Source organism: Alligator mississippiensis, chromosome 14 (assembly GCF_030867095.1).
Source record: "Alligator mississippiensis isolate rAllMis1 chromosome 14, rAllMis1, whole genome shotgun sequence".
Classification (NCBI taxonomy): Eukaryota; Metazoa; Chordata; order Crocodylia; family Alligatoridae; genus Alligator; species Alligator mississippiensis.
This window is the reverse complement of record NC_081837.1, coordinates 14,941,397-14,958,542: the sequence shown is the minus strand read 5'-3', so window position 1 is coordinate 14,958,542 and position 17,146 is coordinate 14,941,397. Positions and strand designations below refer to the sequence as shown.

Below are 17,146 nucleotides of genomic sequence, written 5' to 3'. Positions count from 1 at the left end.
CAGTGCAGCTCCAGGGTTGAACTTTGTTCACAGCACGTAGGATGAAAGGGCCAGATTTATTGCTGCGTCTCCTGAGACCATCTGCAGAGAAGGCGCAGCCTGGAGTGCGGCAAAACCTGGCTTTACACCATTGTTGAACTACTCAGATTCCAGGACGCTGTCTTTGAGCTGGAGCAGCATAAAGGGGCTGGAGTAGGAAACAAGAAGTGTTTTGTGATCTGCAGCTGCAGTTAAGCACTGTCTGTAGGTGCAGAGTGGCACTTTTGTATGAGACAGATGTATATGTAGTGTTCTTAAAAGCAGGAATCTTCATTTTAGCTCCATTCAGTTTCAAAAATAAGCAAATAAGGCTTGAATTTTGAATAGGTGGCTTGTGAATATTTCTATGCATCTTAATAAAGAAATAAATTATAAGCAGAAAAGGATTTTTAAAGCCTCTCTTGCAGCAATGAAAGAAATATCCTCCCTAAAGCACTGATGACTTGCAAGTGTCCTCTACAGGAAGAAAAGGTTTGACAGATATGAAAAGCCTCCTGCTACTGCAAAGAATTTTGCCTATGCAGCTTCTTCACTGAGCACTTCCAAGAACAGAGCCTGGCAGATTGCAAGCAGGTAGTGGAAAGAGCATGAAGAAATTAAGAAAGAAATTAAGCCAGGAGGTTTCCATCCCCCAACCAAAAAAATCCTGTGAGCAGGTTGTTAAATTGGCTTCTTTCTTTCTCATTTTTGAAAGGGCAGATCCATTTTCAGAAGTATTAATTAGGCAGCAGATACTGAAAAGCTAACTCAGCTGTCAGACAGCTTACTGCAAAGGAAATTCTTGACATAGGCACAGATGCAAGTTGCTTCAAGCAACACCCACCGTGTGTGGTTCAGAAAAACTCAAACTATTTTATAAGCAGACTAATTAAACAAATTGAATGTGAAATTGGGAAAGTTTTCTAATTACTTTTTCTTTTTTACTCTCCGGGAATGAGAAAATCATTTTCCTCCCTGTAATTGGAACTAAATGCAACATTGCAATTGAAGATTTATCATACTTTAAAGACTGTTCAGACAGCGGGGTGGAAAAACGGTGCTGCTGGCATTACTTTGCTTGCTTCACTAATGTGATAGAGATCCTACCTTTAACCTAATAGAGGTGACAGAGTTGAATTTTCACTTTCTGTAGATAACTGCACATTCTTGGATGGTGCAAAATGCACTTAATCCTACTGAAGTGAATAGGCCTCATTTTCAAGTATTTAATGTTAATGGCAGTTCTGATTAAATATGGAGATCAGAGCTAGAGCCAATGGGGAGGAGATGTACTTATCATTACCCTGTGTACTTGCCACTTTTGTTAGCAGATCTTTCGCGGTAACTACTGGACCTCTACAGTGTGGCTGTAGAGGGCACCATGCAGCAAAGGGCACGGCCTTTTCAACAATTTGTAAATCCAAAGTCCTGGGTGTATCTGGCCATTTGAGATCCTGCAACACTTTCACAAGACTAGAAGTTCAAAAGTAGACTCTGTCAAAAGGACAAAATCAATTTTTCTGCAGCCTGACTGATTAGGTCAGAACAGTTACAATCTTAAAAGGAGAGCCCTACACATATAGATGAATCGTACACACCACTGAATATAACTTATTTTAGGTACACTGGTGAAAAGTATAATTTCGTTTAATAAACCAAATGCTCCTATAGGTATTGGCTAAGATAAAAGAGAGAGAGCAGTTCACAGTCAATTGCATAATAGGACTGCTTCCCTGCCAGTGCTGTATGTAATGAAGACAGGTGGTAGATAGTGGAGAGCACATAACGGAGAGCTCAGCCAAACTGTGATGTAACACATCTCTGTCATGTTCCCTTTGTGTGGTCCCTATTGTTCACTACATGAATTTGCTTGAAAAGTTGAGAGGGCCAGAGCCTTCGCATGTGTGACTGCTGGAGCTCCACTGGCATCAATGAAGCTATTCTAACCTGCGCCACACTCTCCTTGAATGTGAACTCTGAAGCAACGTACAAGATGGTGTTTTGGGACGGATCCTGAGAGGTGCTCTATTCTCTGGTCCTGAGCTTGCAAAGGGCCATGCAAGTAATGCCGCTGAACTGAATTTAAACATCTGCATACATGCTTCATGGGATCAGGGCCAGTATTCTCATTACTTTGCAACGCCAATCTCTTATACTGTAACAATATTACTTACTTCTGTTTGTTCCTACATGTTTTAAATCCTACAAGCTTAATTTACCTGGCTCTATCCATAACACTTATATTTTATTTTGTTTGGATTACAGGTGATTTGATATAGAACAAGTCACTACTGATTAAGAATAGGATGGTATGAAGAATGGGTTTTAACATCAAGCACAGTTTCTCTTTGCAGAAGTACAGAGTAATCAAGACATAATTCACTTAGAACAATGAGCCTTCCCCCTTAGCTTTTATAGAGCAAGGAGCATTTACTAGCTTTGCTTCCCTATGCTTTAAAAAGTAGTGAAGTAAAAGCCATGAAAGAAGCTGAAGTCACCAACATTAGATTGCCCTGCTCTAGCCTTTACAAAATATAAAAAGAAAAATCCAGATTTATAACCCTCTGTTTACAGTGATTATATATATCACTGTATGAAAGAAAGACTAGCTGATGTGTTGACTTCCCTAGCTTTAATTAGAAAGATCCTGACCCAGGTCCATGAAGTTCTGTTTATGCATCCATTTAGGTTAATCGATCATTACTGCCAGAAATGTTCATTTCATAGTTTCATAGCTTCATAGTAGTTAGGGGTCAGAAGGGACCTGAACAGATCATCTAGTCTAACCCCCCACCACTGGTAGGAGCACACGCTGGGATCACATGACCCCAGACAGGTGTTCACCCAACCCCTTTTTGAATTTACCCAAGGTAGGAGCAAGGACCACTTCCCTAGGAAGTTGGTTCCACATCCTAGCCACCCTGACAGTGAAATATTGCCTCCTAATCTCTAACCTGAACCTATTCTCCAGCAGCTTCTGGCCATTGTTCCTCGTCACCCCAGGTGCTGCTGGGGGGAATAGGACCCTTCCTATTTGCTGCTGATCTCCCCTAACGAGTTTGTAGGCAGCCACCAAATCCCCCATCAGCCTCCATTTGCTGAGGCTGAACAGGTTCAGGCCCCTCAGCCTCTCCTCATAGGGCCTGTCCTGTTGCCCTGCAACCAAGCGGGTGGCCCTCCTCTGAACCCTCTCAAGGCTGGCCACATCCTTCTTCAAGTGTGGTGCCCAGAACTGGACGCAGTACTCCAATTGTGGCCTGACCAATGTCGTGCAGAGGGGGAGTATCACCTCTCTGGACCGGCTTGAGATGCATCTTTGGATGCACGGCAAGGTGTGGTTGGCTTTGCTGGCTGCGGTCTAGCATTCGCGGCTCATGTTCATCTTGGAGTCAATAACGACTCCAAGATCCCTTTCCGCCTCTGTGCTCTCAAGGGGGGAGCTCCCCAGCCTGTATGTATGCTGTGGATTCCTTCTCCCCAGGTGCAGCACCCTGCATTTATCTACATTGAAGCCCATCCTATTACCATCCGCCCACTTCTGTAGTCTGTCTAAGTCTAATTGCAGCCTCTCTCTCCCTTCGAGCGTGCCTACCTCTCCCCACATCTTGGTGTCATCAGCAAACTTGGACAACGTGTTTTCCACCCCCTCGTCCAAGTCGCTGATGAAGATGTTGAACAGTATAGGCCTCAGGACCGAGCCCTGGGGGACCCCACTGTTCACATCCTGCCAGGTCAAGTACGACCCATCCACCACCACTCTCTGGGTGTGCCTCATCGCCAATTTTTGACTCATCCAACTGTGTAGAAATCAATGCCGCAGTTGCTTAGTTTATTAATGAGAATGGGATGAGAGACAGTGTCAAAGGCCTTCCTGAAGTCCAGAAAGACTACGTCCATGGCGACACCATCATCCAGAAATTTAGTTACCTGGTCATAAAAGGCCATCAGGTTGGTCTGGCAGGGCCTGCCTTTGATGAACCCCTGTTGATTTCCCCTGGGCATGATCTCCCCTGCCGGCCCCTCACAGATGTGCTCCTTGATAATTTTTTCAAGGATTTTCCCCAAGACTGATGTGAGGCTTATGGACCTGTAGTTTCCTGGGTCTTCCTTTCTCCCTTTCTTATAGATGGGGACCACATTAGCTAGTTTCCAATCTCCGGGCACCTGGTCCATGGACCACGATCGCTCATACAGCCGGGCCAAAGGCACAGCAATGACCCCCGCCGGCTCCCTCAACACCCGTGGATGGAGGGCATCAGGGCCAACAGACTTAAAAGCATTCAGCCCTTCCAGAAGATCCCTAACTACTTCTGCGTAGACCCGAGGCCTGGCAGTGCTATCCTCAAGATTGCCCCTACCTGTGGTGGGAGAGCTGTCCTGTTCCCTGTCCAAGAAAACAGAGGCAAAGAACTTGTTAAAGATTTTGGCTTTCCTGTTTGGCGTAGCCACAAGATTACCATTTGAGTCTAACAGGAGCCCTACATTACCCGGTGCCCACTTCTTACTCCCAATGTATTTGAAGAAGGACTTTTTGTTGTCCTTAATCCTGGTGGCTAGCCTGAGCTCCATCCCCACCTTGGCCTTCCTACACTCGCGGGCCAAGGAGGAGTATTCCTCCTTGGTGATAGCCCCTTTCTTCCAGTGCGTGTACGCCTCCCTTTTGGCCCTCAGGCATTCTTGAATGCCTTTGCTGAGCCATGGGGGTTTCAGAGCACTCTTACCCCCCTTCTTTCTCTCGGGGACTGTCACACTCTGAGCCTGGAGGATCGTCTCCTTAAGGTACATGATGCTACATTAGCTGACAGCCAAAAATGAAGTGCAGCGAATAGTGTTTGCATAGACAAAGGTTTTGTTAGTTAGGATAAACATTTCACCCCAATATAAGAGATATAAACTTTTAAATTTCAGGGCGTAAACCATCCCCAGACTGGCTTCAACTCCATCAGTGCATTACTGTAAATCAAGTGTAGTAAGCAAACCAAAGCAGTTGTGGATAAAGGAGAACTGGTTGACAAAATCTGACACAAGAGACTATTAAAGAGATGAAATTCAGACACAGGGGATGAAAATCATTAAAGGCTTCCATATGAGAAGAGACTGAAAAGACAGGTACTGGTAAGTTTAGAGAGGAGACAAATAAAAGAAGACATGAGACAGGTATACAGTCTGTCACTGAAGCTTAGTAAAATTTAAAAAAAAGATTCCACATCTGCAATACAACTATTTCAAACTTTCAGAGTCATATTAGATAGAATAAACATTTATTGGTGGAAGAAATATAAACTCATGCTTCAGGGCAGAGGCCAGCCACTAAGCGATAGAAGGCAAAAAGAAACTTGCCTGCTGGCAGGTCACTTCATGACTGACTCTTCAGGGGTTTCTTCCATCTTCATCTCACACACTTCGTGCCTTATCATGTCCACAGATAAATCAGATGGACCAATGGTTTGATCTATGTTGGCAGTTTCAGTGAAACTTATTTTACACTGATGAAGACAAGAGCAAATTCTGATATGCCATTTAGGGCAAGACTTGAAGAAATAATGGGCTTCACCTAATTGAAATATGCTGGACTTTGTGAACGGTAGTTGGCATTTTAATTTAGGTTTGGTAAAAATTCCAATATCCTAGAGCAAGGACTGTCACTGGAAAGGAACTACTGCAAAAATACGGGTGACAGTTGCAATGGCATATGTCAAATTAGTGATGGGTGAAAGGAATGGAAGGTGATGGTCTGAGAGAGACGTCAGGTGACGATGAGCTCCTCTTGCTAAGCTGGTAAAGTGACTACAATTGAAATGCTCTTGAGACATGTCCCCCTGGACGTACTTGTGGGCTAAGAATTCTGTCTTCTAGAGAAGTCTTTGGATGACATCTCATTTGCCAGCCTAGATTGAAAATGTCAGCTTGCAGATTCTGAAAAATCGGTGAACTGCAGGAGACTGGCATTAGAAACCAGAGAGCCTGGTACATTTTTGTATTCACTAAGGCCAAATTCTCAGATATGCCGAGCACCTGCAATGCCCACGGAATCAGTGGGATTTGAGCATTCTCAAAACTCCTAAAAAGGATTCTTTCAATTCTTTTTTCCAATTAACGTATAAAAATGATCACCACCCTTGGGAATCAGCTGAGTGGAGTTTTAGGACAAAAGGATTTGATGTTTTGGTCAAGACGTTTGTATGCTATATACAGTGCTGTGTGGTTCCCAACATGCCAGACTGTAATGTCAAAGGTGTCCCTCAAAGTTCACAAGTTCAGGATGCGTGCATTATTTTTGTACGTTAGTTTGTTTTATTTCACTGAGATCCAGGGTCACACTGAAATATTAGCACACTTCTATTTTTTTTAATGTTTTTTTACTGTTAGAGCGACTCATTTGACATCTTCTCCAGACCTCCTACTTTTTTGTACATAGAAAGTGGAGCAGAGGCTACTTACATAGTATAAAGAATTAAATTACAAACTGTGTTACTGTATTTCAGTGGTGGATCCTTTAATAGCCTGATAACTGATTATTCTTTAAAATACATACAGTATATGACAAGTTAATTGGCTAAAATGGTGAGCTTGAGATCAACCCTAGAGCTTGAGATGACACGTTTTAGGAGCTGGCCCTAAATATGGAAGTAGACACATCCAGAAAATTTAAAATTTGCTGTTTTTCTGCAGGCGTTTCACTGTTCTTCAATGACATGTGTGGAACTTGACTGATAGGTTTACATTTCAGTTTGGTTCTTTTATTCTATGAAAATTGTGTGGGAAACTTTCTCTCTGATTCTTCTCTCAGTGGAACAGTCATACCAAACTCAGACTAAGCACTAGGAGGCAGTTATATACTTACATTAATAGGTTTCCTGGAGCAGACATGGACCTCTCCTCCCTTCTGCTCTGAAGCTCAAATGGGTTTCCAAACGAGCGTTTCCTTAACATGGCCTTCACTAAAATCTTTGAAAAAGAAAAACACATTAGCAAAGATCATGGCACTGAGCTATCACTGTCTTTATACTGGTGCTGTAAGTACTGTATTAGAAGTAACAATGGCTTCTTTAATCATCCAAAGAACTTCTTGCAATAATCCAGTTAAGACATGGCATAGAGCAGGGGTAGGCAACTTCCGGCATGCACGCTAGAGTGTGGCACGCAAAGGCATTTTGCTTGGCATAGGTGTTTTTGGGCAGATGGCAAGACAGCCACGAAAGGCCTGATTCTTGCTCTGGCAGGGCAGCCCCAGCTCCTTCCCTGACATTCACCTCAAGGCACGCGTGCACCTGCCACTGCTAACAAGTGAGGACAGGGCTCCACAGGCACCGGTGCAGCTGCTTGCAGCCTCTCTGCTGCCTGTTGTATGCAACCCAGGCTCTGTGGCAGGCAGTAGGACCCTGCCTAGAGGCCAGGCCAGCTGTGGCAGGCAGCTGAGAAGCTGCAAGCAGGTGCACCAAGGTCCATGAAGCCCCAGCCTGGCTTGTTGCTGGCAGCAGGTATACGCATACCTTGGGGCAGGTGGTGGGGAAGGAGCTGTGGCTGTGCTGCCGCAACAAGGATCAGGCCCCTCACTGCTCCCCTGCGATCTGCCCCTGGCATGCCAACATCTTACAAGTTGAGGTTGCGGGTGTTTTTGTCACTGCCCAAAAACATTGCCAACTCCTGACCTTAGAGCAGGGCTGTCCGGTTGGCGGCTGGCAGGAAACATGTGGCCCACAAGGGGTTAAGTTGAAGCCCCTGGGCTCCTCACTGGCTGCTGTTCCACCCCCTGCTCCAGCTGGAGTCTCTGGGCTCCCCCTCCCTCCTCCAGCTGCTGCTTCCTGCCTCTGCCCCAGGAGCTGGGGCAGTGCAGCTTGCTGCACAGGGAGCTGAAGGATTCATAGATTCATAGAAGTCGGGTCAGAAGGGACCTTGTAGATCATCAAGTCCAACCCCCTGCCCTGGGCAGGAGAGAAAACCAGGCTCAAATGACCCCAGCCAGGTAGACATCAAGCCTCCTCTTAAAGACCCCCAGGGTAGGAGCCAGCACCGCTTCCCTTGGAAGTTGGTTCCAGATCCTAGCCTCCTTGACTGTGAAGTAGTGCCTTTGGAAGTCTAGTCTAAACCTACTCTCTAACAATTTGTGGCCGTTATTCCTTGTTACCCCAGGGGCCGCTAGGGGGAACAGGGTCTCTCCCAATCCCTGCTGGTCCCCACCTAGTAAGTTTATAGACGGCCACCAGGTCCCCCTTCAGCCTTCTCTTGTGGAGGCTGAACAGGTTCAGGTCCCATAGCCTCTCCTCGTAGGGTCTGCCCTGCTGTCCCCGGATCACACAGGTGGCCCTCCTCTGGACACTCTCGATGCTGGCCACATCCCTCCTGAAGTGCAGCGCCCAGAACTGGATGCAGTATTCCAACTGTGGCCTGACCAGTGTCGCATAGAGGGGGAGGATCACCTGCTTGGCCCTGCTTGAGATGCATCTGTGGATGCACGACAAGGACAAGGCTGTCTTAGCCCTACTGACTGTGACCTCGCATTGTTGGCCCATGTTCATCTTGGAGTCAATAATGACTCCAAGATCTCTTTCTGCCTCGGTGCTCTCAAGAAGGGAGTTTCCCAGCTTATAAGTGTGCTGCTGGTTCCTAGTGCCCAAGTGCAGCACCCTGCGCTTGTCGGTATTGAAACCCATCCTATTTTCATTAGCCCACCCCTGTAACCTGTCCAGGTCCTGCTGTAATCTGTCCATCCCTGCTAGCATGCCCACCTTACCCCAAATCTTGGTATCATCAGCAAATTTAAACAGGCTGCTTTTTACCCCGTCGTCCAAGTCACTAATAAAGAAATTGAACAGTGCGGGCCCAAGGACCGAGCCCTGGGGGACTCCGCTGCCCACTTCCCTCCAGGTTGAAAAAGACCCATCCACCACTACCCTCTGAGTACAACCCTTCAGCTAATTTGCAATCTATCTGACTGTGTAGGCATCACCGCCACAGTCACCTAGGAGTCTGGGGCTGCATGTGGGGGAGGCGGAAAATCAGGGATGCAAAGAGGAATCATGCCCGTGCGAAGCAGCAGTGGCAGGGTGGGGTGGGGAGGAGGGTGCCTGTGCCTGCGGGGGAGCGGGTGAGGGGCATGCAGTGCAGCAGTGGCAGGACTTCTAGCGTAGCAGTGGAGGGGGGTTGTCCACATGGGCACATGGTGCAGTGGGTGGAGAGTCTGAGAAGCCCCGTGAGCCAAGCTTTGCCTGGTGTGGCCTGTGTAGCATGCAGCTCCTGCTGGTGCAGGCCCCAGAGTGTGTGACCCACGGGCCTTAGAAGTTGGACAGCCCTGAACTAGAGGGATCTGCATAACAGCCCTTTGGTTTCTATTCAACATAAGCATTGACCTTCTGGCTAGCCAGTTTAAACCTCTGTGTGCAAAGCATTATTAGAAACAAAGTTTAGTGAATATCTTTAGCAATTTGAGACTTATGGGATGGGCCACAACTACTCTACTTGCCAGATCCCAGGACCAGAAGCCAGTTCTATTTCCAGCTCTGACACCAACTCCCTCTGTGACCTTTTAACCTGCTAGGGAATATCTACAACTGGTTTTAAATAGTTTAGCTTCACTGAATCCTGTCGAGCCGTGTTGATTTATACATAGTGGTCTCTCCGTTTCCTTCTCCCCCCTTCTGTAGAATGAGAAGGGCATTCTTCTCTTATCTATTCCACAAGGCTAGCGATAAAACCATTGTCAAGTCCCCAGTTTTATTACTAGTTATACACACACACACACGCACACACACACAGGGTTTAGCTCGTCTGTCTGTCTGTAATGCTCTTGGAGCACTCCCATTGGTTCTCTCGGCAGGCAATCACAATGCTTACTGAAACAACCAGAGTGCTCCATGGAGCACCATCATGGCAGTGGGAATGGAGGGGACAGAGCAGCCTCCCCCCTGGCCCTGCTCCTTGGAGGCGGTGGTGGCGCAGGATGCTGGCAGAGGGGACGGTGGGGCAAGCTCCCCCTGCCTCCCCTGGGAGGCAGCAATGGTGCAGGGTGGTGGGGCAATTTGCCAGTCCTAAGTCAAGTCAGGGAAAGAGCTGCACTGCCCCAGCTGCTGCAGCGTGGGCAAGGAATTGTTACTCATTCACATTTCCACTTGCTCCAGGAAGGAAGTGATATCTTATTGACATGTAGTCATAGTAAATTATAATTTCATAGTTTAGTAGTTTCTAGGGTCGGAAGGGACCTGAACAGATCATCAAGTCTGACCCCTTGCCCTGGGCAGGAACGAGTGCTGCTATCACAATATCACAGCCAGATATCTATCCAACCTCCTCTTGAAGACTCTCAAGGTAGGGGAGAGCACCACCTCCCCTGGGAGCCCATTCCAGAGCATGGCAGCCCTAACAGTAAAGTAATGTCTCCTGATGTCAAGTCTGAACCTGCTCTCAACCATTTTGTGGCTGTTACTCCTCGTTATCCCAGGTGGTGCCTGGGGGAACAGAGCCTCACCTATTTTCTGCTGGTCCCCCTGGTGAGTTTATAGACAGCCACCAGATCCCCTCTCGGTCTTCTCTTGTGGAGGCTGAATAGATTCCCAACTCCTACACTAGTCAAGGTATGTAAGTGTGGAGACAATGCTCCACCCACTGCCACACTCTCTCTGCTCCCCTGATCTGGGGAGGGAGTATACAGGCACTGATCCCTGTTTATTCATGTATGCCAGACTTCAAGGTGTGGATAGCCTGTGTCAGCATACAAGTGCAGGTCTTACTTCCTCTTGCTGCATGGGCATGCAGTCCAAGTTTCTATCAAGCTCAAAGTCTTTGAAAATGAGAGCTCTATGGACTCAATGTCAGCCACTGGATATAAGTAACTCCAGTTTCTCAGGTGTCAGCATGTGGAGTTAACCGGTTTCTTAGGACTTGCCTAAGGGAAACTGGATGGGAATGCCTGTAGTTTGCCTTAAAGTTCTGACTGTGGCAGCCCAGAAAGCTGGAAGGCAGTGATCAGCTCTGATGTACATCACCAGCAAATACCCTGCGCCTCTGGCTTGATGCTGTGCCTGGGTCTGGCTCCAGGCTTGGGACCATATCCCAGGGTTCCAATTAAGTTATATTAATCCTTCCAGTGCATACTGCATTTAAACTCTGTGCTCTTTTGAAGAATCTGGATTAATTAAACAGGACATTTTGAGGATATTTCTTTGGTAAAAACACCCAACATTTTGTACAAGCAGTGAATGTAAAATGCAATCATTCCCCCCAGCACATTATTTAGAATCATACTCAATAACCAGGTTGCCAGAAGCTGTTTACATTTGGAGATTTTAAATTATGCATGAAAATAATGTTTTTACAAGTTAACGGAGCAAGTATACTTCGGAAGCGAAAGGGCATAATACAGCTGTATGAGCTATTTGTCATCCTTATATTTCATTTCCAACAAGTGACGAGACACCTTGATCGAACTAGGATTGATGACATGGCTATAAATGTCCCACTGTGGCTATGCCCACACTACAAATTAAGATGAGAGGAGAACATAGGTAGACACCCTGAAGTAGCTTTTATCCAGCTAACTTAGCTAATGATGCAGTGAACACACCGTGGTTGTATAAGCCCTGCAGGGACCCAGTTTTCCGCAGGCAGCTAGATCAAGCTGAAGCCATCCTGCCACATGTTCACTGTACTGTCACGGACTGAATCAAGAAACTGGAGCCACCCACCCCACATGGAAACATGTGCCCAACTTGCAATAGAGTCTGCCCATCCAGCATTGGCCTCAGCAGCCATCTTCAGACCCACAGATAAGACAATCATGGAAGACAATCATCCTTGACTGCAAGAGATTGCCAAAGAAGAAGTACAATTATCCCAACTAGCTAAGTTGAGCTTAATATTACAGCCAATATTGGATCAGCACCAATATAAAGAAAATTGGCTGCATTGGAAATCAGCCTGATGTGGCCGATAATTTAGCTGATAAATGCCCGTGCATGCGTGCAGCCGCAGCACAGCACGTAGGCAGTGAGCACAGCCTGGCAGCGTGGAGAGCTGTGTGCAGCTGGTAAGTCTGTTGTGGTGGAAGGGGAGAGGGGAGGGAAGGGGCATGGGGCTCCTGTGGTGAGGGAGGGAGTGGGGCTGGGGCTGGAGCAGGCGCTGCCCAACCAGGGCAGGGTGGGCATGAGACAGAGACTTGGATCTGCGTGGGGCTGGGGCTGCGCCAGGCTTTTCTCGGTGGGGGCTGGGCCGGGCTACACTCGGGGCAGACAGCAGCAGCATTAGGAGGGGGGTTGGAGGGGCTATGGTGAATTTTGGGGTGGCTGCCCCCTCCCCATAGCCCCGCTCCCAGCACCGCTGTCACCACCCGACCCCAGCACAGCCTAGCCCAGCCCTGGCCCCAGCCCGCCCCATGCAGATCTGCAGGGCACACGCCCTCCCCCCTCCTGCGCCCTCCCAGGGTGCGTGCAGCAGCAGGAGCTTCCCTCCCCCCCCCCCGAATGAGCCATGGCTCTGTCCCATGTCCTGCCGCAGCTGGGCAGCACCTGCCCCAGCCCTACTCTCTCCCTCACCACACAGGCCTTGATCTGCCCCCCTACACCTCTTCCCTCCCCTTCCACAACAGACTTACCAGCTGCAAGAGTTCTCCACGCTGTATCAGAAATCGGATTGGTATCAGCTGAAATGCCTCCTTAAAAATCAGCTATCAGTATCAGCCCCAAAAATCTCTATTGGTGCCACCCCACTTAACAGATTTACTTGGGCAGCATAAGACACCCCCTAAACAATACACCACCTTCTCCTGAATTTGCAGTCTTTGTTGAATTCCCTCCCAAAATAGGAATTAACCACAACATTTAGCTCCAGGTCCAAGTTCAGATTTTGTCCTCTTCTACTCTGTGGGGATTTAAAACACACAGTGCCAAACACCATGGCTGCCTATATACATGGTCAGAAGGGGGGGGGGAGAGGGCCTGTTTTAATTAGAGCAGTTCCCAGACAGCCGTTCTAATTAAACAGCTTTCTGTAATGTGTATTAAGCCCCTCTGCATTTCAAAATGGCCATGTGGGCGCTTTAAAGCTCATTCAGCAAGGTTTAGTTAAACTGCCCCCATGGCTGTTTTGAAACATGGGGGCAAGGGTGCTTAATACATGTGACAATGAGGCAACGCTGGAGCGCTCTAATTAGAATCTGGAGCAGACTCTGTTCTAATTAGAAAGTGAACGAGCATTCTAATTAATAATAATATTAATAATTATTAATAAATTCTAATAGGGAGTCCATGTGAATTGCACAGAGCCAGTGGATTAGCTGCTGAGAGGCTGTTCAAACTGGAGCAGCTGCTTCCCCATTGCACTGCTGGAACTAGTATCAGCAGTATTTGATCTTCAAACCATACCCCCCGATGAGCTGGCTGGCTTGAGCTTAAAGCACTGCTTAGCTCAAGCTAAAGAGTTTGGCATGTAGATGGGAATCTAGATAGTGACAAAACTGAAACCACACCTTGAACTGACACTGCAGTAAAGATAAGCCCTGAAGAAAAGCTGGAGGGAAAAGCTTATCTTAAACAAATGGAAAAAAAAATCACAGTGTCATTCTAGCCAGCCAAGATCTTAAGGGCACACTAACAAAACACTGTATTAACAGTCTGTGGTATACAGTGGCATAAAGAAGTGTTAGGAAAAGTAAATGGTACTGGGACCGTTGGCAACCAATCTGGCATTGCGTCATTTTATTCCCTTTCTTCCTGATTCTCTGGCAAGCCCTTCACTGAGATGACAGGTGATATTTCAATAGTTATCAGAATTTCTCAGCCAGTATCACAATGGCATACTCAAAGCTGTAAAATTATGCTCTCTAGCTCAGACAGCCAGGCTGCTTCTGGTGGATACTATTCAACAGACACTACAGCCTCATGTCTCAGTTTTGCAACATCTGGACCTGAAGGTACATACAAATTCCCCAAAAACCCACTACTTTTTGTCACTATTGGCAACTCCCACAATTGGCACTGGCACACACAGGCTAATGCAAAACTCACTGAACTCAATGGAAAGACTCCCACTGACTAGATGCATTTTGAGGCTTTGGATTATGCCACATACACTCAACAACTTTCTGAGCTTCGTCTGCTGGATTTTCTGATCCCCTACCCAGCTTCTTGCCTTGTCTATATGCATGTACAGTTGCCCAGGAAACTTGGACAAGAACCTGTTTCTCTCCCTTACTTCGTACTTTCTAGTGGGAGTAACCTTGTTGGGACTGGGGCTTACTTAAGTCTCTGGAAATTTGCTTTTGTAAAATGTCCATGGTCACCTTGGAGCATGACCCTGCAGCTCTTATCTGAGTAGTCCCTTGGACTTCAATGGGGCTGCTCATATGTGCATGGATTACAGAGCTGTGACATTAGTAATACATTTGAGCTAAATGTCCAGCTCAAAGGGATAAACAACTCCAGCTTAATTACATGGCCAAAACACTTATACAACGCGCTGAATACTTTCCATCCCTGTTGAGCATTCAAAGGCAGATGCATGCACACCAGGAAAGCTCCAGTTTGTACTTACCACAGTGGGTAAGCTTGGGATTGTCTTGACAGAGTTCTTCACCTCCTCCTCAGTCACCTCCACCACAGTGCAGTGCTCTTCTTCCAGAGGCAGTGGGTCTTCCCCTAGTTTCGTTATCCAGGGATGCAACTGCACAGGAAAGGAAGGCAAAGATTGCTGTGAACAACTGACTGCAGAGAACCCCACTAAGGGAAGCTTCTCTGAACTTCATGCAGGAGGGAGGCTGGTTAACTCAGGGGGGCTGGTATTGAGCACCCCCAACAACTAATGACTCCAACAGGAGCTACAGGTACTCAGTACCTATGGAAATCAGGCCAGTTACTCAAATACCTAAACAGACTTAGAGGTCTAACTTTGGGTACCCAGTTTTGGATGTTCTGGCCTAGCACTATTGTAATATCTCAGGCCCCTGCTACACTTTATATGTATAACTAGTTAACTATGCAATAAATTTAGACTGGCCACACATGCAAGGTAAGACCGGCCACAAGTGCAAAGTATGATCACATAACTAGCTGGTTCACTGTATAATTAATGTAGACCAGCCACACATGCACAGTAATTATCATATGATAAAAATGTCTATCCAGCTATAAAAAGAGCTAATCCACTATAAAGTTAGAACTTGAAAACGCGTAACGACTCAATAGCTGGTTTCCATCCAGCTTTAACTTGAACGTGTAGCAGGGCCTCAGTTTCATGGGGAGGCCTCTCCATAATATTGTCATGCAGCTGTGCAAACAGCATGCCTGTCTGACTAGACACTGCATACACTTTCATATATGATGTGAATGAAAAACAGGGCCAATTTTCTTCCATCTGTCCCACTGTTTACCCATTAGAGAATTTCCACAGAAGACTGCGTAAGCAGCAGCCTAGGAGAGCAAGCAGTGGCAGGGGGAGAAGCCAGAGGTTACACAGGACGTATGAGAGAGAGTAGGAAGCATCTTGTCAAAGACTGGGGCCTCTCTCCCTAAGATACTGAATGCCAGAGGGATAAATTGTGGTCCAATGTGGCTTTGGAGCATAAGGTGACAGCTGCACCTACTGGCACATCTTCCACAAGGCCAGGAAGCTTTCTGCTCCCCCAGTTTAAATAACCAGATAGCTTATTAGATGAGCCTGTAATTAATTAGTAGGCATTGCTGCATCATATCATGTAAATGTGCCGCCACACACACTGGAGGCATTAATTATGGTCTAATGTACTGCATAATACAAGGGACCTTGTACTGTGCATTGTAAACACAGGGCTCTGATACCAATATTTTATCCAGGTGCTGGCTGAAAAACTGTTAATAAGAAGAGCCTCCAAGCATCCAAGGCTTGCCTACCTCTCGGGGGATTTAGTCTACAGTATTTACTGGGAATGATGTTTATTGCCTAGAAAATGTTAAAATGAGTTTGGTGCAGGTGTCCGAAGCACTCTTCAAGGACCTTCCAAAGAGATTCTTTATGGCACTTAATTAAACTGTGTATTCCAAAGATGATTAATTGTACTTATAACAACCCTCTTCAGAGGCAAAATACCACATTAGCCTTAAATGAAATCACTTGACTATAACTATGCAATACCCGAGTTTTGTGTGCAGTTTCATTAGGAGAGAAATGTCCTGTATTCTATGCAGCAAGGCAAAGACAATGTGTGTGGGGGGGGCCACAGTGTGGAGGGGAAGGATTCCCCCCCACCCCCAGATTTTTGCACTGATAGTGAGGTGTTGGGGCAAGGGGCTGCAACCATGCAAGAGCCAGTGCTCAGCAGCAGTGAGGGTGGCGGTGGCAGCGTGCAGACTTATACATCATCTATGCAGCAAGGTGACTGAAAAGCAACAATATCCTCATTCCCCCACCCCTCTGTACAATTTGCTTGATTTTTCAAGAGCAATGCTGAACTAATTTTGTAAAACGATATATGCTAAATAGCTACGAACACCAAGCATGACACTTTGAGACTTAAACAAGAGAGTGGGTAGATATTCAGCCCAGTTCCCCTTTGTTCCACTTCCATTTTTCTGCTTCTCTTATTCTTTTTTTAATTGTCAAGAATGTTGTCATTTTTTATACTTCAGTATGAAGACCACAATACAAAAAGCAAACAAAAGAATCAAGATGATCAACTTGAAATTACAGATGATGATATACATCACAGAATTAGCACCCATGCTCCAAAACCATTTTAATAACCTTGTTACAGTACTTTACAACCAATGTTAGGGGAGAGATGAAAGGCCAAGTAGAGATAAGGAAGAGTGAAAGCAGAGGGAAGAAAGGGAAGTGTGGGAGGACTGGATGTGCTTCTTTAGCCAATGTTTCTATATGCAGAGCCCAAATACTTTCAAAAGTCTGTTACTGACCCCTGAGCCAGAAGGTGGCTGCTAAGTTGAACTACTATTGTTCTGCTCTGTGCAATGATTTCTTCCCTGGCTTTGTAAGATCATTTGCTTTGTTACCATGGCTGCTCTCAAAAATGATGAGTGATGTACTGGACTCGAGGAAGAGGTCAGTTTTCTTCTTTATAAACATCTTGAAATGACACTAAAAGCTGCAAGGTATTAAATTTCTTTCTCTTGTTTTTTGCCTGATGTGCTAAGAGTCAGTTGAAGGC

At 46.4% G+C, this 17,146-nt stretch overlaps 1 protein-coding gene across 1 annotated transcript in view; it reads right to left on the bottom strand.

Annotated features, from left to right (window-relative positions):
- The window catches only part of CAMKK1 (calcium/calmodulin dependent protein kinase kinase 1), a 225,843-nt gene that overhangs the window by 16,653 nt on the left and 192,044 nt on the right, over positions 1-17,146 (bottom strand). The window contains exons 14-15 of the mRNA XM_059717711.1: positions 14,542-14,670; positions 6,863-6,966 (exon numbers count right to left, since the gene is read on the bottom strand). Of these exons, the coding sequence (XP_059573694.1) occupies positions 6,863-6,966; positions 14,542-14,670 (233 nt within the window). The remainder of the gene's footprint in view (positions 1-6,862; positions 6,967-14,541; positions 14,671-17,146) is intronic.